This window comes from Spermophilus citellus, assembly GCF_964194105.1.
Source record: "Spermophilus citellus genome assembly, chromosome: 3".
Taxonomy (NCBI): Eukaryota; Metazoa; Chordata; class Mammalia; order Rodentia; family Sciuridae; genus Spermophilus; species Spermophilus citellus.
Window position 1 is genome coordinate 86,764,018 of NC_138184.1, and position 22,091 is coordinate 86,786,108.

Consider the following 22,091-nt stretch of genomic DNA (forward strand, 5'->3'; position numbering starts at 1 on the left):
CAGCCCAGTCAGAATGATGCCTGGCATTTGCCAGAGGGAATGGTTGAAAGGTGATGCCAGCAAACCATTGAGATGATGATTTGAATTAAGCTATATATAATTGCTGTGGTGCTGGATTGATTGAATTGTATATTTGACCTTTACTGTTGGGCAATAGGGCAGCTCTTGCTGCCTCAGCTGCCCACTACTTTGGAGTTCCCGTGCAGTTCTCATGGGGATTCGGAGAGATTGGATGGAGCCCGGTGAAGGGAGTGTGTTCCCGTGTGGTGTGTGCAGTGCCGGTGAGAGTTGGAGAATAAAGAGTTGCTGTTTGAATCTACAAGGCTTTGTGGCGGCTCGGTTATTTGTGCCCAGCCAGACTGCGGCACAAGTCCAACCCAGATTCAAGGAGTGAGGAAGCAGGAGACTCAACCTCTTGAGGGGAAGAGATGCTATTGTGTGCACCTGTTGGGATGGGAGGGATTCCTGGTGGCCCTCTTTTTGGGCCATTTCTCACAGTCACTTTCCCCAGACAAATAGCCTTTATTCCATTTATTAAGTTGCTGTCAATCAAAGGGGAAGTTTATGACCTATAGCTTACTACTAGTGTTAGGTTAGTTTATATAGTACTTTGACTAAAAACATCAAGGTACTTTCTTAAGATAAGTGTTTGAATGTCACTCTTATTTTCAGCACCTACAGTTTCAAATGAGAAGCTGTAATCTCACTTAATTAATATTAAAGCTTAAGCTAAGTTCTTCTGGTCTTTAGGATCTGATGGATTACCTTTTGTTCACCAGTACTGTGTATTTCCTCCCCGGTGGTCACTTAGGAACATGGGGAGAGATGAACAAGTTATGTTGTTTTCTTGTTTCTGATCAGACCATATTGCAGGCTTAGAATAACTTCTGAACTCTACTAATTGTTTTCCAAGAAATAACACGATTTGGATTTTGCAAATTTCATCACACCAAGTTCTCCACATTTGAGTACACCAAGATCTTACCAGTGAAACCCTTCCTGGTGTTAGGCAGATGGATAATTTTGAAATATGTACGTATGGGAATTAAGTTCCGTGACTATCCAAAGACGCCAACCACTTCTATGGCATTTGGAATGATGCAGTGGAAGAATGTTTTCAGTGATGCCCTTTTATGTGTTAATTTTGCAAAAAAATGTATTTCCAATTAGAATTTCAAATCACCTGAGCAACAGAAGAAAATTAGAAGTTGTATCAAAACCAGGAACTTATTTGAATTTAGCATTAAGAAAACATTTTAATTAATTAATTACAAACTGGAGATAACCCATATTCAGCAAGCCAGTTCTCTTTGACATTTGCCAAAATACAACATATTGAGTATATTGTTTTTGCTTGGTAACCCTTAAATTAAATTAAAAAAAAATACTGAAAGGAGAGGGTATAAAATGGTTTATTACCATGTGATTCCAGAAAGTTTCATTAGTTATTCCTTTAGGAAAGAAACTTGCTTTTGTTAAATTTTGTTCAAATCTGTACTTTAAATGACCTTTAAATTTCAGGAGATTCTTCAAGACACCATTGTCCAATCTTCACGTTAATGAACATGCCAGATATTTTAATCTTTCCCAGTTCTGCCAAGTGTCTTCTGCTTGGAATAAGGTTTAATTGTAAGGTGCTTCATCTTAAAAAAATTAAAAGTTGAAAGAATGTTTAAAAATGTATTCTGATTGTATTTGAAACACATAAAATACCTTCAGGTTTAAAAATTCTTCATAATGACTCTGGGCAAACTCCTCGATTTTCAGTTTTTACTCTCTTGCTTTACTTTCCAGCACTGCATGTACTTAAAATATACATTGTTTTTTTTAAAAAATCACATTGTTATTGAACTTAGGCCAAATGCTTTGAGAGTGTGGGTTTAGGGGGGGACTGTAGGAAGGGGGTAAAATGTCTATAAATAGAAGTTCTTTGTTTAGCATCCACTGTGTAATAAAGTGTTGTGTAACTCTGCCATGCAATGTAAATAATAATAGTAATTTGCATTTTCTTATTACTACACATCCTCAAATGGAATTGACAGTCTTCTGCTAATATTAAGGTCAATTTCTCACTTCTTTACATGGCCCAGGGTCCCCAGGGTAATGCTAGAGGAGGGTAAGAGTTCTCCTTGTTTGGCACCCAGGACTCACAACACTACACACCCAACCATTTCTTTTAATGTCTTTTATTTGTGGATGGACACAATACCTTCATTTTATTTATTTATTTATTTCTGTGGTGCTGAGGATCCAACCCAGTGCCTCACACATGCCAGGCAAGCGCTCTACCTTTGCATTTTCAGTCTCACAAACCCAAAAACAGTGTGGTCAGGGACTAGGCCACAGCCAACCTTATTAGCACCTCTTTGTCTTTTTTAAATCATTATGACCCCAGAGATTCTAGCTTGGGCCATTGGACCAGATTCAAGTAGGGAGAACAAGGAAAAATTACAAAACAAGAAAAAAAATTTTTAAAGTTCACCAACCTCCAGCCCAGTGAAGTGACGCACACCTGTAGTCCCAGTGGCTCTGGAGGCTGAGGCAGGAGGATCATGAGTTCAAGGCCAGCCTTGGCAACTTAGTGAGGCCCTGAACAACTGAGTGAGATCCTGTCTCAAAAAAAAAAAATATATTGGGCTGGGGATGTGGCTCAGTAATTAAGTGCCGCTGGGTTCAATCCCTGGTACCAAAAAAAAGTAACATGATTGAGAATTAATGGGACTTATTTTCTGCTTTAGACTCATCACAAAAGACTAAGGGGGATGTTTTTACCCCGAGTAAATAAGCCTTAGAGTTCTGGGATATTGGGCTTGCTTAGCCTAGGGGAACTAGGGACCTGGAGTTGAGTTATTAAAATGCCAGACCCTTAGAGGGAAGGAGAAGGGAGTGTTGGGTGACAGAGGAGTCTCCTAACTCCTTGAGGAATTCCACAGTAGGCTTGCAGAACAGCTAGGAAGAGCAGAACAGTAGGGTAGACACACATTGCTGGTGTTCAGGGCTTGTCAATTAATTGTGCCACAAATCGAAGGCCTTGTTAAAATACAGGCTCTGGGCCACAGACTGCATTTCTAACAAGCTCTCAAGGTTTGTGGCTGCTGCTGGTGTCTGGACCTTGCTTTGAGCAGCCAAAGTGGGGATTACTTCCTGTCTCCATATAATTATGGGAAAGGCATGGAGAAGGACAGAGAAGCCTAACTCCCAAGTCCTGTGGCATCAAGAGCAATGACAAAAGTTTTCAATGGCTCAGTTGTACACCAAAAGAAAGGACACTATTACCAATAGTCAAAGGAAGAGTTCCAGTGTGTGTGTTAGTTAGCTTTGTGTTACTATAACAAGATACCTGAGATAATAAACTTAAAAAGAAGAAAATTTAATTTTGGCTCACAACTTTTGTTTTAGTCCTTGGTGGACTGGCCCGTTGGTTTGGGACCTATGATAAGGGGTATATCATGGAGCATATGATGAAGGCAGTTGGACACCCATGGCAGCCAGGCAGAAAAGACAGAGAGGAGGGAGCCGGGTTACCATTATCCCTTCAAGGACTGGTCTCCAATGACCCGAGACCTTCCCTAGGTCCTCTCTTTTAAACATTCCACCATCTTCCAATAGCACCAAGGTGGAGACCAAGCCTTTTTCACCTGGCCCTTGGGGAACATTCCAGAGCCAAATGATGGCACTGTACAAAGAGCATCTCTCCCAGTAGATTGCATGCACCACTGAGGACCAAGGCCCTTCTCCCTCAATTCTACCCTGTTCCTCCATGACAGTCTGGGCCTCTTGAAGGATTGCAGGGAATGGAAGGAACCCTTAGTCCTTAGTAGTCCTTAGTCTACAGCAGACAAATTTCCAAACCATCTTGGCTCAAGGGGGCAACAGTGGAGGACCTTAAGACCCATCAGTTTAATTTAGAAGAATGAAAATACGTGAATTTTCTTGCAATCAAGTATCACGGAGGGACGTCATAGGAGTCCACACTTTCCATCTCAAACTTAGAATCAGATTCAAGGATCCATCACTAAATGTTCATGAGTTACTCAATCAGCAAGAGTTTAGGGAGATGATGGATGAAGTCACCGAGCTCTGGTTGATGTGGGGGATTCGGAAAGAGAAAGTCATCAGGGGGAGGAGGACCTAAGGATTTCAAGTCCCAGTTAGCCAATCTGGGATTTTTTTTCCGTGGTCACATATGAGAAAAGGTTTCAAACAATAGTCAGCTTTTCACCACTGTGACTGAAAATACCTGAGAAAAACAACTTAGAAGAGGAAAGATTCATATTGGCTCACAGTTTCCAACGTTTTGGACCTTGAAGGGCTGACTCCCAAACAGAAACATCAGGGCGGAAGACAGTTAAGTAGCTTATGACATCTAGGGAAGCAAAGAGAGAGAGAAAAGGGCCAGGGACAAGAAACATCCTTCCAAGTCACGCCCCAGGTGACCCACTTCCTCCAACCATGCTTCACCTACCTACTGTCTCCCTTCCCGGCCCCCGTAGTCCATTGAGCTATGAGTGGGTCAATCGACTGGTGATCCCAGGGCCCTCATGATCCAATCCCTTCCCCCAAGCCCCACTTCTGAGGGGTCCCAGCCTTGACACACAAGTCTTTGCGGGGGGAGGGGGGCATTGCCAAGCTAAACCATAACACACACTCTTCAAATTGCTCTTGGAGGTTTTTCCCTCCTTCAAGTCCTCATTCTTCATTTAAACATGATTTAGCAATACAAACACGGCCAGGAGAAAGGCCCAGTTTGATTTTTTTGTGGTTGTTCTGCCAGCATCTACCAAAGATAGCCTCACACGCCATTCTCCCGTAAGGACAAGCCTTAAAAATAAACTAAGGCTGTACGTTCTGTGTCTAAAGCCCAAACCCAAGCTAAGAGTCAAAACATGTAGGGCCCCCCCTTCCCTGATCCCACCTGAGGAGCAAGTGCCTGGGGGCTGGTCATCCTGTTGGGATTTTCGGATCCTGCTATCTGGAGGATTCAGTATTTTATTAAACCATTTCTAAATCTGGTTGGGATTACAGAAGAAAAGTTGGTGCCTGTGTACATTAATGTCACAGTTCCCAGGGACATACCAGCTCAACCTGCCCTGGGCCCTCCACTAGGGCTAATTCAGGCAGAGGCGAGTGTAACAGGATTTACTACATCTTTACTGCTAGGTAATAGTATGTGATCCAGACTCGGCCAAAAGGCATGTCCTCCAGGCTTCTGAATGAGGTGCTAACTTTAGGAGGAGCCCAGCACAGGGGAGAATTGGGGAATTATTTCAGACAGAGGAAGCAGAGAAAGAAGCATCCAGCTTCTAGGGACAGCAGGGGCGGTCATATGCATTGGTTGGTGGAATCAGTGAGGATTTCCTCACTGACTTGATTCAGAGGAGTAACTCTGACCTTGGTTTCATCTGCATGTCTGGTCTTTGACCCCCTTCTTTTTTATTATTATTTTTTCCTTTTATTTTTTTGGCAGTACTGGGGATTGAATCCTAGGACCCTGTCACTGAGCGACATCCTCAGTCCTTTTATTTTTTTTAAGACAGGGTCCCTTTAAGTTGCTGAGGTTGGCATCAAATTTGTGATCCTCCTGCCTCAGCCTCCTGAGCAGTTGGGATGACAAGGGTCATCACCCTGGTGCGCCCAGCTTTGTCCATCTTTTACACGGAGTCCTCCAGCCTTCTCAGTGATTGAAAGTCATTCAATATCTCATTCCTATATTTTCTGCTTAAATCTTATATCTAAGAACTCTGTCCCATGGAGATAGGAGAGAGTTTTCACCCAACCCTCTTTCTTTATTTATTAGTTTCTAGACTATTTATGCAAGTTTGTAACTCACCCGAAATAAGAAAATTTTAGTCCTGGGAGAAAAGCTAAAGATTGCCTCATGAAAGGATCAGCAAAGTTGTAAGGAAAAGCTTCCCAGAAGTGTTCCCCCTCCTGAAATCTAACTGGGCAGAACTGGGTCACATACTCATCTCTTAAGCCAATCGGTAGCAAGAGGACTTGGGCTGCTGGCATTGGCTTTTCCAAGGCAGTATTTCAGTTTTGGTTGAAAAAAGAAAAGAATCACCTGGGCCTGGGGATGTGGCTCAAGCTGGCATGCGTGCGGCCCGGGTTCCATCCTCAGCACCACATACAAACAAAGATGTGTCCGCCGAAAACTAAATAATAAATATTAAAAAATTCTCTCTCTCTCTTTAAAAAAAAAGAATCACCTGACATGCTTTTTATTTTTTTCATCTTATGTTTTGCAGTACTGGGGATTGAACCCAAGACCCCGCACATTTTAGGCAAACCTTTTACCAATGAGCCACATCCCTAGCCCTTTTAATTTTATTTTAAGGTAGAGTCTCCCTAAATTGCCCAGGCTGGCCTTGAACTTGTGATCCTCCTACCTTATTCTCCCAAATAGCTGGGATTACAGGTATGGGCCACCATACCCAGCTGGGGATGCTTTAAAAAATACCAAAGTGGGGTTCCCACTCTCAGAGGCCAGATTTTATTGGTCTGGCTTACCTTCTTCTGGTAGTGGAATTTTTAAAGCTTCCCAGGTGCTTTTAATAGCCCATCCAGTGCTTTGAGTCAATGACCTGATCCAGTCCCCACCCCTCCCCATCTTAACCTGCCAATACCGAGGTCCAAAGAGATGTTAAGTAATCTGCCCAATCAACAGCAAAACAGAAATAAGAAAACCACTCACACAAATGACATTTAAGAAGACAAGTTTTTTTGTTTTGTTTTTTTCCTTCTCCAGAATATGCATGTGAGTACTGTTAAATAAATTCATAGGGGGAGAGTTGTTTTGGACTAAACTCTTGAACTAGACTCCAACAGACCAGAGCAAACCAGAATGAAGTTACTTGTGCTAGTTAGGTGACATGTGACCAAAATGAACTTTAAAGTGGCCCAGTTTTCCAAAAACAAACAAGTAGAAAACAACCAGGAGCAACCAATTCAAAAGGTCCAAAATCGGCATGCTAAGAATGTCCCTTTTCCTTTTCTTTCTTTCTACTACTGGGCAATATCCCCAGCCCTTTTCTTTTTTTATTTTGAGACAGAGTCTTGCTAAGTTATAGTCTGACCTCGTATGTGCAATCCTCCTGCCTCAGCCTCCCACCTGAGTAGCTGGATCATAGGTACGTGCCCCTTGGCCCAGCCCCTTTGGCTTTAATCCTTCATATCTGTCCATGTGCTGTGGCTATAATAAAATGCCTAGATAATGTACAAAGAAAAGAGATTTATTCCACTCACAGTTTTGGAGGCTGAAAGTCCAAGACTAGGTATCCCCATTGGCTTGGCATCTGGTGAGGGTCAAATGGCAGATGACATCATGGTGGAAAAGGAAGTCAGAGGAAGATTCAAGAGTCCAGCTTGCTGTTTTAGAATAACTCATTCTTTCAGGAAGAGCTAATGCACTCTACAAGACTAATATCAATCCCTTCTCAGGGCTGTAACCAGGTGACCTAGTTAGTTACTTTGAACTAAGCCCCACTACTTAATTGTCCCAGCCCTTCCCAACACCACCACAGTACAGTGTGCACCAGTTTTCAGACATGTGACCTCTTAGGAACACACTCAGTTCACATCCAAACCATGGTATCCTCTAAGGAAAATAGCTGCAAAATTAAAAATCCGCATCTTTCTTGTCCCTTGTTTCTGTTTTTTTCAGTTTTTTCCTGTTTAAAACTTACTCCTTCGGCTCAGCTCATAGTAGCACCCTTCTGTTTTATAGACGGGATGTTGTTTGGTTCATGAATTGCTAATAAAAGCCAAGTAGATCATTAAACTCAATTTATTGAAATTTTGTTTTCAGACAGCACCCATTGTTTTTCTTAGAATGTGAAGTCCTGGAAAGTTCAAAGACTGAGAAGTATCACAAGGTGTCCACCACACCCACACTTGCTCAGTGGCAAGACCAGTTGGATCCCTGCAATTTGAGTTGGAAGGGGAGGTATATGGGTTAGAACAAAATTGACTTCACCCTGGCTTGAATGTACCTGGTTTATCTTAGGATGGTATTAAAGACTCAGGTGGATCTGGGGAGCCAGGGTCTGATTGTGAATTCCTACCTATGATTCTAGTGGTTTTATCTATTTATGAGATGCTGTGAAACCCCGCAGGAAAAACTAGCCAGGCTTACTCAGGGGCAATCCTGGCAATTATGACTCAAGATGGCTGCAGTCAGTTAAGCTGTCTACATACAAAACTGAACATCAGATGCACAAAGCATTTTATGAGAACTTATTCCAATCTTGTTTGAATTTTTCAGCTCAAGGGGGTGATGTCATCAAGCTCCTAATGCAAAGAGTCCTTAGTAATTCCTTATCATGGTGGTTGAATGAAGCCCCAACATCATAACCTCATCAGTCAATATGAAAGAAGAACCACATAGGTGGAGAGTGTTAGAGGGAAGGGGAGAGTGCAGAGGTAAGGGGCCGGGTATTTTTCATGTTTTATTGTGTTTAGTTTTCACAGTCATCTTTGAGTAGATGTTACTGGAGGAGGAGAGAAGCAATCTGCCTAAGGCTAAGTGGAGAAAGTGGTACACTAGTGACCTGAGCAACCAGCATTCAAGTTGGTCTTGGAGGGGAAGGAGAAAGCAGAGGCGCTGTTGTCCCAAATGCTTTATGACCCTACTTTCCTGGATCCCCAGGCAGGAGCAAGGGTGCACTCATAGCTACACTAGTATATCTGCCCTGTGTCCTACTCTGTTCCTAAATCAGGTGACAATGATATAATTGGGTACAAGGAATACAGCTCCCTCTGAATCCAACTGCTGGTCTCCTCTAGTATTTTTATCTTTTTCATTAGGTTAAAAAAAATTTTATTATGGACATTATACACACTCATTATTGGAAAATACAGATCAGCCAAAGAGAAAAATGATCCAGCATCCCCTTACCTCAGGAAAAACACTACACTTTGAGTCCCAATTCTCCTAAGGATTTCAGATCAACAGGACGCCGTTCTGTTTGTTAATTATCCCTTTCCAATTTGCACGTATTAAGCAACCCGAAGTTTATTTTTATTATTATTTTTGTTTGCTTGTTTACACTCTGGAATCGCTTCCTGGAGGTTGGTCCTCTAAATTTTGCTGGGCAAGGGACAAGGTGGGAGTTCTGTTTGGGGTTTTCAAGTCCTAATATTTATCTCCCGTCCTTGGGACCGAAAGGTACTGCGAGCCTTTTCTCCTGTGGGCATTTCTATTCAAGAACCGCGCCTTCATTTTTTTTTTTGCTTCAGCTCTGGCCGCCTTCTGCTCCTTTGCACGTAGGTGTCTGAACCCTGGGGACAGCTGGCCTCAGCCACGAGACCTTAATTTGTAATGACATCTGGCGGCTGCAGGGGGTGGTCTTGCCTCTCGGGCTCCGTCTCTCTGGAACCCCCTCCGTGTCCGAGCGTGCGAGGCTGGCTGTAGGGAGGGAGGGAGGGAGGATGGCGGCCCGCACCTCCGGTAGCCTAGCAACCGGCGCCTTAGCAACGGAGAGGGGGCGGGGCCGCGGGAGGAAGTCGGAAGCGGGAAGCCAAGTCTCGCGAGAATTGGGTGGCGCGCGAACTCTGAGCGACAGGATTCGGGAGGGGGTCCAGTCGCGGCAGGAGACTTGAAGGTGTTGAGGGACTTCGGCGGCGGCGGCGGCGGCCCCGGTCACCTGAGCCTCCCGGCCATGGAGGCCTCAGCGGCCAAGCAGCAGCAGCCCGCGACAGTCAAGATCAGGAACCTGCCCTGGTAGGAGGCGGCCCGGCCGCCGCGGAGGGAAGCGGGTCGGCCGCGGGGTGTTAGTTAGGGCTGATGGCAGTTTGGGGACTTCACAGTGGGATGGTCGCACCCCGTTCTGACCCTGCCGACCTGGGCCCTCCCACCGCCCTTGCCTGGCCCCGGTTCCCACCGTTCTATTTCGAACTCTTGCCGGGCTCCCCCGTGTCCCCCATCCTGTCCCCGCAAACGGAAAGAGGCTTTCGCGCCTGGGAACAGCCCGAGGGCTCCCATCCTGCCGCCGAAATGCCCTCTTCCCTCCTGCCGGAACCTTCAGTGCCACCGACTCTGTTATTCGCTTTACCGAACTACGTCACCCTCTTACACGTTTGATCTTTTAGAAAGGCCCCATAAGGTAGATGCTGTTTGCATTCAAATTTTACTTGTGAAGAAAGTGCATTTTAGAAAAGTTAGAAGACGGGCTTGGGTTTGCATCCAGATTGTCTGGACTCCGAACTTGCATTCTTCATCCTCCCATTGCAACGACTACATCTTAGTAATGCTTTAAAGACTTTGATGGGATTTGGCTTGATTTAGAAAAACTCCAGGCTGTTCTTGTGTAATAACCAGTTAAATTTGTTATACTGAAAGCCACATAACATAAAATACATAGTTGTGACCATTTTAATATATAGTTTAGTGGCATTAAATATGTCCAGAATATAGTTGTCCCACTATCTCCTTCCAAATATTTTCATTACCCCACATGGAAACCCTATACTTGTTGGCACTCACTTCTCATTATCCCCTCCTCTCCCACCACAGGCAACCACTAATCTACTTCCTGTCTCAATGGATTGGCCTGTTTGGGACATTTCATATAAATAGAACTATACAATATGTGACCTTTTGTGTCTGGCTTCTTTCACTTAGCATAATGTTTTTAGAGTTCGTCCTTTATTCCCTTTTTTTATATTTATTTTTTAGATGTAGTTGAACACAATACCTTTATTTTATTTATTTATTAATTTTTATGTGGTGCTGAGGATCAAACCCAGGGCCTTGCACATGGTAGGTAAACACTCTTCCGCTGAGCCACAACCCCAGCCCCATCCTTCATTCCTTTTTATGACCAAATCATATTTCATGGCATGCATAGACCACATTTTATTTATCCATCAACAGATGAATAGATATATTCAGATTCATTTTGAATATTTCAGGTTCATTTTGAAGTGGAAGGTGTCCATCCAGGGGGAGATTATAGGCATATGGCTGAAAAGATGAGATTAGAGCTGTTTTCAACCTCAGCACTTTTGACATTTGGGGCCAGATTCAGGGATGCCAGGAGGGTGTGGACAGCATAACTGTCCTGTGCATGGTAGGATGTTTAGCAGTGTCCCTAGCACCTACCTATGAGATTCCATTAGCCCCCTCCACCAGCTAGAATAATTAAAAGTGTCTGCAGATGTCACTAAATGTTCTCCAGCAACTAAAACAGCCTCTGGTTGAAAAACTGTGGTCTGTCTTCAAACTTAAAGGATTTGTTTCTTTTCTCTTTGAATTGGGATATGAAAGACTTCTTTTGCACATAATATAATATTCTTGTATTTATATATGTTGTAATGTGCTAAATTACATTTCAGGGTTGAAAAATACCGGCCACAGACACTGAATGATCTCATTTCTCATCAGGACATTCTAAGTACCAGTAAGTATCCATGTGTCAATTGCTGTCCCACTTGTAGAACCTATGTAAATTTCTTGGTGATATTGTCTCTGCTGAGTAATCACTTTAAAGAAACTGTTCGAGCTTTCTAAGACGTGGCTTTACAGTTTTTCTTACCTGCATCTGCCTTTGATTGGGACATTGCATTAGGTTGAAGTGCATTCAGCCCAAGTCAGAGAGCCACAGTGAATGAAGCAGCTTCCAAAGACTGATGGCATCTCTCTTTCTTTCTGATCCTCAGTTCAGAAATTCATCAGTGAAGACCGACTGCCACACCTGCTTCTCTACGGCCCTCCAGGGACAGGAAAGACATCCACCATCCTAGCCTGTGCTAAACAGCTATACAAAGACAAAGAATTTGGCTCCATGGTCCTGGAGGTAAATAGGATTATTCTTACTCTACAAATGACTAAGGACTCTAGCCTTTTAACTTTAGTTCTGCTAGTTTTATTTTACTTTGAAAGTAAGCTGCCCACTGGCAGTTGGGAGAGATGTGGGTCTGGAATAAGGTGTTTCACTTCACCTTTTGCAGTTGTGGTCTGCATTGGCATTGGTCAACTCCAGGGCAGTTGCCTAGGTGTTTTTCTTTCCTGTTGCCAGCTTTTACCAAACTTTCCTTGATGGCACTATTGCTTCCTATCTGCTGCGTGGCCCTTCTTAACTGTTCTCCCCATTCCACTGCCCTGTTCATGCTCCGAAGACTGAGCTGTACTAACTATAAGCTCCCTTGCTCTTTGGCTCCTGGTTGGCTTTGGCTGAAATGGCCCAGGTCAGAGGACAAGAAAATGATGGCTGGACCTATCCCCAGGGATAACAGCAGGCAGCAGCCCCCACTTGCAGGCCCATCCCATGGTAAAGGCCGCCCCACAGCCTTCTCCAGGGACTTCCAGCCCCTGCCTCCTCCAACACCTTCAGGCTTGGGGGTGATAACAGGTACTACAGAGCCCTGGGAAGCCCCATACCCCACCAACACATTTTAAGACATCTCTTCATTTAATTCTCATTAATCGTGGCATACTCAAATGCCATCTGAATATTGTGGGGACTTTGATGCATGTAGATCACAGAAATCTAAAGATTTTCTTTTGCAAGGAAAACATTTGACTTACTCTTTAGACATGGGTCTCAGAACCTCATTGCTGCCACTGGTCCTACCTCAGTACATTTATAATGTGGTGACCCTGAGTTGTTCTGGGTTATGATAGATAAAATTAGCATTGTTCTGTTCTTTCCAGACATCCTCTTTCCTAGCTTGCGCTAGACAGTTATACAGAGATACAGATGCAGTTATACAAAGATCGGCTCCATGGTCTTGGAGATAAATAGGATTGTTCTTACTCTACAAATAACTAAGGACTTCACAGGTGCTGTTCAGGGTAACCAGGACAATTTTTTACTTCCCAAATTTGGGTAGAAAGATTGTCCTCAAAGGGTGAGAGAAAAATTGCCTTTCAGAATATAATGTGATGATTAAATTTTTAGTATAACTGTCATCTTTTTTTTTAAAAAAAAAAGAAGATTCTCTCTTAGCCATCATTAGCCTGGAGAACTAGTTTGCTGAACTGGATTGATGAAAAGTTGTATTAAAACCAAGAATTCATATAGTAAACAATGTGTTTTTCACTGTGGCTTCTCTCCTCCACATTTAGCTGAATGCTTCAGATGACCGAGGAATAGATATTGTTCGGGGGCCAATCCTGAGCTTTGCCAGCACAAGAACAATATTTAAGTAAGACTCATTTGTGTAATTTCTCTCCCTAGAAATTTTTAAAAAAATATTTTTAAAAGTGCCAATGGATCTTTACTTTACTTATTTATATGCGGTGCTGAGAATCAAACCCAGTGCCTCACCCATGCTAGGCAAGCACTCCACCACTGAGCCACAACCTCAGCTCTCCCTAGAGGTTTTGATCACTGAGATGATACAGCTTAATTTTATTATTATTATTTTTTAAACTTTCAGCTTAAAAAGGCAAAAATGACTTTGTCAAAGCAAGCATAAAAAAAGAGAGAGAGAAAGTTCAGCTTGTGTTATGATGTCATGAAATGTCATGAAGCTTGTGTTATGATGAAATATTCTCTAAACTTGCATTAGCAGTTTGACTCTGGGAAGCATGGACTTTATTTTGATAGTTATCTGAGGACTGATTGCATCCTAAGTCTAGATGAGCGGGTTTGAATTTAAGCAAACGAGATTAAAATGAACCAGGATAGTGGTTTGAAAAGAAGAAAAAGGTGAAAAGGCTAGGGCGTACCTGAAGGAGATGGAAGACACAGATGGTGGGTCGGGCGGGGCTCTGCAGAGCTCAGGCGTAGCAGGTGCGAGGCCCTGGGTTCCATCTCCAGTCCCAGGATGGACAGAGCAAATGGAGGGGGGGGGGTGCAAGGAAGGTGCAGGCGCAGAAGCACAGGCAAGTACGGGTTAGACCTGGGTCCCCAGTACGGGTTGAAGGAACTAGGAGCATTTCCTGTCTGTGTGACCACATGGTGCAGCTTTGGTCAGGGTTCTGGGAAAGCCGGATTTCATGATCAGGCCTGAGACACAAATGCGAAAATGCAGGTTTGGGCCTGGGTGTTGAAGAGACTGGAGAGTCTTGTAGACGTGCCGTTTGTCTTCGTAGGAAAGGGTTTAAGCTAGTGATCTTGGATGAAGCTGATGCCATGACGCAGGATGCCCAGAATGCCTTGAGAAGAGGTAAGAAGAGCTGCTAACATGTGTCCACCCGTGAGAGCCCTGAGAGGAGAGTTAGGAGTTCTGGACGTGAGATGCCTGTATGGCTTATTTTCCATCTTGTTCGTCTTCTGGTCCAGAGGCTTCTTTGGGTACCTTTCTCCATGAACCCCGTGATCCAGACAAAATACCCTGTAGCCAGGGTGTCCCATTGCAGCAGCTTAAGGACATAAGCCCAGTTGGGACTTAAGTATGACCAGTCACTGGTACTTTGTCCTCCTTTATGGCTGGATTCAATTTTAGGTTGGGAATTTGAATTTCTTGATGGTTCAAATCAAATTTCTAAACTATGGCCCTTCTGCCCTCCTCACCGTTAGATGCAAATCAGCCAGGAGAAGGATGTCTAGAGTGTGCGCAGAAAGCTGCCTGGCTGCTTGCCGAGCTGGGCAGGGAGCGGGAGAATGCTTCTGTCAGTCCCCAGGAGCCAGTGCGTTATTTCTTTGTAGCAAGTTCTGGGGGAGGAGGAGGCAGTTGGCTGTCTTCTGTCCTGGAAGCTCTGGCAGCCTTTCTTCAGCATCGTGTTCCGCAGAGTGACTGTCAGTCTGAGCAGATCCCCATGTGGGAACACAGGGTCCCTGCAGAACGATACTGGTGTCTAAGCATTGCTCGGCTCGGGTTGCTGCTCCCTCGGAGCGCTCTGAGGCCTCCAGATAAGGTCTACGGGAAGTGTGCAAAAAGCCAGTCCCCCCTCCAGCCCACCATGCCACTTCATGTGGAGGGCAGGCTCTCCTGTACTGGGCTCAGATCTTAAGGGATAAGTTGCCAAGGTGCTGCAAATCATAAACCCTGACACGTTCAGTAGCTTTTGAAAGAAGATCTCTGGTCCCAAATACCACAACCCCCTGTTTCCTTGCAGGTAACTCCCCCACTTGCATGTAGTGTTGACTATTCCCGTGCCCTCCTGGGACCCAAGAAAAGGCCAGGGTTTTAGGTCCTTTGAAGAATTGGAATGGCCTTTGACCTCAGGTGGTTTTATTTTTCTTCACTAGTGATTGAGAAATTCACTGAAAATACCAGATTTTGCCTCATCTGTAACTATCTCTCCAAGATCATCCCCGCCTTGCAGTCTCGGTGTACGAGGTTCCGGTTTGGTCCCCTGACACCTGAACTCATGGTTCCCCGCCTGGAACATGTCGTAGAAGAAGAGAAGTGAGTACATTGTAAAGCAGGAAAGTCGAGGTCTTGGGATTGAGTGGAGCACAGGTGGGACCCTGGCTCGCTGGCTGGTGACATTGTAAATGACTTAGCAGAATGCCTGGCCCAGGGGAAGCATGGGGCCACCAGCTGCTGTCGTTTTCTCTGATATCTCTTGGACAGTATTCCTCATAAAAGTCATTTGACTCTTCTCGATTCCATCCTCCTCCCTTGGAAGCTGTCCCAATTTCCTCCTCCTCTGTCGCTGTAAACCACATGCTGCCGAGTCCCTTCTGCAGGTGCTGCCAGCCTCTCCTGACTAGAAGGCAAGGTTCTGAGGCATTCTGTTCTGAATGATCAGACTCCAAGCCAGGAGCCAACCCAAGCAGCTGCTTATTCTGAAGGATGTGTTTGGGCTCTGTCCCCATGGTCCCACAAGGGCTCTTTTTTCTCAGGGTGCTCATTGTAAGATGGCTTGGACTTGTCTTTCTAGATCTGGGGTAGGCTGAAACTATACGAAGCCCCTGTGCCTAGGAACCAGAGTGATTTCTTGGTGGTTTTGATCAGGAGAGTACTGTTAACTCCTTTTTTTTTTTCTTTCTTTCTTTGGGGGCCCTGATAATGTGAGGCCATCTTGTTCCCTTGGGTGAATGCTTGTGCTGTCCAGGGACGCATAAATCCCCTGCCTGTTGACTTTCAGAGTCGATATAAGTGAAGATGGGATGAAAGCACTTGTGACTCTCTCCAGTGGAGATATGCGAAGGGCTCTGAATATTTTGCAGGTATGGTTTTCCTCAAAGTAAATCTCAAGTCATTGCTTCAAAATAACTTTTTGGGAAAGGCAACAGGACAATCAATCTGTAGCTTCAGAAATCTAGAAATGGTAAAACAGGTCTCACAATGTCCCAGACCTCCTTACTGTTTGTATTTGGCTAATTGAAAGAATCAGTCAAGCCAGGTACAGTGGCACAGGCCTGTAATCCTAGCAACTGGGGCGGCTGAGGCTGGAGGATCGCAAGTTGGAGGGCAGCCTAGGAAACTTAGTGAGACCCTATCTCAAAAAAATAAAGAAAGGCTGGGGGTGTAGCTCAGCGGTAGAGCACCTTGGGTTCAATCCCCAGTACTGCAAAAACAAGCAAACAAAAGAAGTATTTGTCACAAATAAGGCAGGGGCAGGAAGGGGTTCTGCAGCTCTAATAGCAACAAGTGGCCAGCTCCTGGAATGAGGCTAGCTCTGACCTCTGTGGAAAATGGCAGGGCCCCAGTTGTCCTGGGCCCTGGTCACATTGCTGCTGCAGTAAGTTCTTCTTGGCCACCTGCAGGTTGGCAACTGCTGACAGCCTCAAAGATCTCCCCCTCTGTCTGCAGAGCACCAATATGGCCTTTGGGAAGGTGACAGAGGAGACTGTCTACACCTGCACAGGGCACCCACTCAAGTCAGATATCGCCAATATTCTGGACTGGATGTTGAATCAGGACTTCACCACAGCCTACAGAAGTACCCTTTCTCGTGTGCTCCACCATGGTTAGGGCCTGCGAGGGCCCCCAGAGCTCAGGCTGCAGCCAGCATCTGCACCTTGCTAGCAGAGTACGTCTGGCTGCACATGACTGGCCAGCCTGTTGTGGGAGCAGGCGTCTGTAGGCACAGCGGGTGCTTGTCTTTAACATCCCACAGTTTTCACTAACAGCTCTGGCCTGGGTCAGGCATGAAGCAGCATGGCTCACAGACAGGAGGGAAATAGTCCTGGGGAAGAAGATGCAAGGGTTTTAAAGCAGTCAGTGTTGATGCTTGTTTTGCTGTAAATCTAAAACCTCAGAATAGTGATATGAATGCATTTTGTTCTGTTCTCTACTGGAAGGAAAAACAACTGGGCCTTGTAGAGAGCACTTATTGAAGGTAAAATGTAGGAGAAAGAGTTGGGGCCTAACACGTGGCTAGGAATTGGAAGAGAAGCAGCCATGTTGAGATTAAAGCCATCAGGGTTGGGATTCAAAATCCTCTGCAGTGTGTTTGTTCTGGAACTTGTTCTCTGCCTTGACTGCACCTCCCCAGATATCATGGATTTGAAAACTCTGAAGGGTTTGGCGTTGCATGACATCCTGACCGAGATTCACTTATTTGTTCACAGAGGTAACCTGCTTTGTTTCCTGGCTAAAAAGCTGTGGCAGTCACTCCCTTGGGTTTCTGGTGGTTACAGAGGGAGCTCACCAGGCTCTATCCTTCTTTTTTTTTTTTTTTATACCAGGGATTGAACTTGGGGGTGCTTAACCACTAAGCCAGCCCTTTTTTGTATTTTATTTAGAGATAGGGTCTCCCTGAGTTGCTTAGGGCTTCACCAAAGTGCTGAGGCTGGCTTTGAACTTGAGATCCTCCTGCTTCAGCCTCCTGAGTCACTGGGATGACAGGTGTGCACCTCTATGCCCTGCACCAGGCTTTATTCTTTTTTTTTTTTTTTAAAGAGAGAGTGAGAGAGGAGAGAGAGAGAGACAGAGAGAGAATTTTTAATAATTATTTTTTATTTTGGCGGACACAACATCTTTGTTTGTATGTGGTGCTGAGGATCGAACCCAGGCCGCACGCATGCCAGGCGAGCTCGCTACCGCTTGAGCCACATCCCCAGCCCCAGGCTTTATTCTTGAAGCAAAGAAATGAGGAAGTATTATAAACCTGACCCTCAATTTTTATTAGTTTTGTCTTGCTGTTTAAAATTTTGTTCCAAAAACCTTGTAATCTCTGGAATTGCTGGGTGAATAGGAAAAAACTCCTGAAGACTAACTTTACTTCTTCCAGGGGTTTGTGTTTTACAGCAGTAAGTAGAATGTTTTAATTCACATTTCTACAAGAATACTTACCCTGAGGAGAGGGGGAGGGGAGTCTGTCTTAATGTCAGCCAAAGCAATCTTAAGGACCCATCTCTAGCTCCATGCTTGCTGGAACCTTCTGTAGAGTGGATTCTCAGCCTGGGCAGCACCTAGGGATCACACCAGGCATTGAGTCAGCTCTGGGGAGGAGCTGGGTGCAGCATTTTTTCAGGCTCCTGTGTGATCCCCTGCTCAGTGGTTTAGAGCTCTTCCCTCCTCAGTCTCCGCAGATGGGAGGCCACCTGGGTCGGGGACTGGGCTGGCCTGTGTAGAGCCAGCTGCCGTGGGTGTTCCTGAAACTGAGAACTCGGCTCTCCAGTTACCTTGTAGAGCTACCCAAAAAAAGCAGTGTTGCTGGCCCTTCTGTGTTCTCCTTGTCACTGTGGGATCTCATATACATACTCACACTCACACACACACTTTTTTAAACTACACTATTAAGAATTACAAAATAGTGAATGAAAAGTATGAAACTCCACCATTTTTACTTTCGTAGATATCTGGGAACTTGTGATCAGTCTGAGGCCTCAGAAGTCCACTCTTACTATTTGATGTTTAAACTCATACTTGTCGGGAGAAGTTCAGTGTTAAAAGTATACTTTTCCTCTGGGTTTTTTCCTTTTGGGGTGGTGGTAGTAGGGGGATCCCATGCTCATTTGATTTTGTTTTCCCTCAGTGGACTTTCCATCATCAGTTCGAATACATTTACTGACCAAAATGGCAGACATTGAGTGAGTATGAATTTCCCAGTTTAATTCTTTTCCGCCCCCAGTGCACCCCTGTTGTGAGGTTTTTCTTTCCACTTGTGTGGGCTTAGCATTCTTGATCACCTCATTTGTGGTATAATCTAGTTTGGGATGACAGTAAATGGGATGTGGCAGAGGATGGAGATGCTTATTTAAGTCAGCACAAGGCCAAGCAGATCAGTTACATATTTGAGATGAGGGCCTTTCCTTTGGCCTCAAAGGCTTCACCCACATTCTGAAGATGCTCTCGTTTTGGGGGAGACGTGCTCCAGTTCAGGCTTGTAGGTCATTTGGGGACGACCAGCTCTCCAGGCATTTTGGCATACTGAAACATATTAGGGGGGAAAGTCAACACAAACTCAATTTTCCACTTTGCCTGGTTCAGTAAACACTGTTATTAGCCCCTAGTGAAGCTGGCAGCTATCATTTAAGTAGACAGAGCATTGGGTTCAAACTAGACGTCAGTATAGGCCAACTCCAATTTGCTGTCACTAAGCTTTCATGTGTACAAATTAGGTCACTTATCACTATGCTGTATGATTTTGCTTTTGATGGCTGGGCACTTAAAAGGTGTAAAGATGAACTGCCTGTGTCCTGCTCTACTTACTAGACCACAGACTCCCATAAGTATCAGCCCAACTTCACAGTGAAATGTCAGTTACAAGGAAGGAAATCTCCATTTTAATTCCTCTTAGTGCAGCTGGTAGAAGAAATAACCCTTAATCACATGAATTATGCCCCTCTAGAGAGTTAGAACAAACTTAAGTCCAGAACACTGCTGTTGGTAGATTTAAAATTTGTTTAGTTTCAGATTACTAAACCAGTATTAGAGTAAGGAGGGAGTACAAGGACACCTGAGTTTGCTATCAAGGATCATTTTGGATCAGCTCCCACGCCCCTCCTTTGCTTTCCAGTTCTCTTACCCACAGGCAGCTCTCTGTGATGTTCTTTATTTCTCGTGTTTGTTTTATTTTAGGTACAGACTTTCTGTTGGCACCAGTGAGAAGATTCAGCTGAGCTCCCTCATTGCTGCTTTTCAGGTTACCCGAGACCTGATTGTGGCAGAGGCCTAGGTGCTCCAAGCCAATCTCCACCTCTCAGGGCCCATCCCTGACTGGAGAACAGAGGACTGTTATAGGTGTGGCTGTAGAATGAAGCCAGTCAGCCCAGGTCTTGGAAAACTCTGGTCCAGGATGGACGGGCAGATATTTACAAAGTACTGTCTTGGTTGTTTGAAACACCAACATAGAAAACAATTTTAACATATACCTATCTTATCACACTGCTTTTTACTTTTTTAGTATTTTTACCCTTTAGTTGCTTGGATAACAGGAAATTGGCCTACCCTTTGGTCTGTAACATGAGGTTTTCTAATCTACTGTGGTCCAAATGTCTTTCAACTCAAGGTAATCACCTCCAAAGTTTATCAACCTAATATTTGGCATTATAAACTTTATAAACAAGTTCTAGTGAATTTCTGGCCCAAACTGTTCTATTCTTATAAAACAGTGAACACTTAATCTTTTTGTTTCCCCTCTTGCAGTAGAATTTGTAGCAGGTTTCAGTGGTGTGGACAATAGGAAAAAAACTTGAAATTTTAAACACAGAGCTAGCCTCTGAATCGTGCCATCCCAGGCCATTGATTACACTAGCTTCATACTGGGAGGGCCTGTCAGATGAAGCCCAACCCGAAACCTGGACCTGCTCAAAGGACTGATCCCAATGATACAGTAGTCTCTTTTACAGTTTTGCTTTAAAGTAAGGCTAAAGCAGCTAGCTTGGTGCTCACAAGTGATGCTGCTTCTTAGCCAGCGTTAGAAATGCTGACTTATCTTTAATTGTACTCAATAAACTTTCTTTTAGGCTGTTCCTTACAATGGTGTCAAATTCTTAGGCTTCCGTTTAACAGTGGCTCAATTTCAGTTTTTTAGCTTTACAGTGGTACAAGTGCAATGTGTTCAGTAGAAACCAGATTTCTAATTTTGACGTTGGGCTGGACTAGCAACATGCCCTGCACTACTCCAGTGATGCTGGGCAGCAGCAGGGCTGCAGCTCCCACCAGCCTCAATATCATGAGGGGAAACCACTGCCGCCCTCCCACGTGCTGCTGAGCTGTTCAGCCTCTGGGTTGTGTGAAAAGCACCTCTGATGTGGGTATTTCCAAATTAAAATGGGTTTATGGAGATTCAGCCCCGTGGTAAGCTGAGGAGCGTGGTAAGCTGAGGAGCGTCTGACATCAAAAGGGAGAAGTAGGTTGGTTATCCCTCCATCTAGATGGCTCACTAGCAGTTTGAAGCTATTAGCCAAGTGGGCCCCAAGGAAACAAAACCCCCCAGGGCTTCCCATGGCCCTCTCTATGATACTTCAAGATGGTCATGAAACAGAAAGGTTACCAGCCCATTCCTGCCCCTCCCACTGTACTGCTTGTTCTAAAAGGTGATTGTTAATTTTTATTGTTTCTCAGTCCTGAGGACTGAACCCAGATATAGTCTAACACTGAGCTCTATCATCAGCCCTTTTTAAAAATTTTGAGATGGTCTAAGTTGCCACAAGCCTGGCCTCAAACTTTCCATCCTCCTCTGTCAGCCCTCTGAGTAGCTGAGTTTACAGGGGTGTGCCACCATGCCCAGTTGATTCCTATTTCTTAATGTGGGAGGAAAAAAAGAAACAGAGCCAAAAGCTTTTGTTTTTGCTTTTTTCTTAAATGAAAGCCTTATTCTGAAATGTTTTTTCTTCAAGCAATGAAGGTGGTAGAGGAGATTCCTCTTGTCTCATTAAGTTGTTACGCTGCCTCCATAAAGGATCAATTAAGAAAGGCAAAGAATAAGATGTTGCATTTCTTTCAAAATAATTTAAAATATATTAGATTTTCCTAAGGCAGATTTTGTCGGAATAAGGTGTTTTGATTGGATAGGTACATGCCACTGAGGGAGAACAGTACTTTTAAGGAGCTATTTTTGTTGGGTAGTTGAAACTGACTAATGAGTCTGATGAGGTCAAGCAGCAAAGACAGATGTTGTACATAGAGTATAAGCTGAAGTGCTGACAACACCAGTTCTTTACACAACGAAGACACATCTTCACCACTGTTCCATTTCAGTACTCTGGTTTTTAGATACCATTGAGAAAAACACAGTTGTACCTTAACATCTGTTTAGAAAATACAAATAAATATGATGCTAATAAATGGCCAACAACTGA

General features: G+C 44.4%; 1 protein-coding gene across 1 annotated transcript; it reads left to right on the forward strand.

The window, feature by feature from the left end:
- Nucleotides 1–9,517: 9,517 nt before the first annotated feature.
- RFC5 (replication factor C subunit 5) lies at nt 9,518–20,384 on the forward strand. The gene is made up of 11 exons (XM_081283430.1): nt 9,518–9,721; nt 11,335–11,399; nt 11,659–11,795; nt 13,067–13,146; nt 14,039–14,112; nt 15,138–15,297; nt 15,983–16,064; nt 16,651–16,780; nt 17,336–17,413; nt 18,821–18,875; nt 19,867–20,384. The coding sequence occupies exons 1-11, from the start codon at nt 9,660–9,662 to the stop codon at nt 19,961–19,963; spliced, it is 1,020 nt and encodes a 339-aa protein (XP_081139556.1). The 5' UTR covers nt 9,518–9,659; the 3' UTR covers nt 19,964–20,384.
- The last annotated feature ends 1,707 nt before the right edge of the window (nt 20,385–22,091 follow it).

Excerpts from the sequence above, each read along its gene's own strand:
- RFC5 (XM_081283430.1), top strand. The coding sequence starts at position 9,660 with ATGGAGGCCTCAGCGGCCAAGCAGCAGCAGCCCGCGACAGTCAAGATC. Across the intron at positions 16,065-16,650 it reads GGGCTCTGAATATTTTGCAG|AGCACCAATATGGCCTTTGG; the intron begins GTATGGTTTTCC and ends CTCTGTCTGCAG. Across the intron at positions 17,414-18,820 it reads TCACTTATTTGTTCACAGAG|TGGACTTTCCATCATCAGTT; the intron begins GTAACCTGCTTT and ends GTTTTCCCTCAG.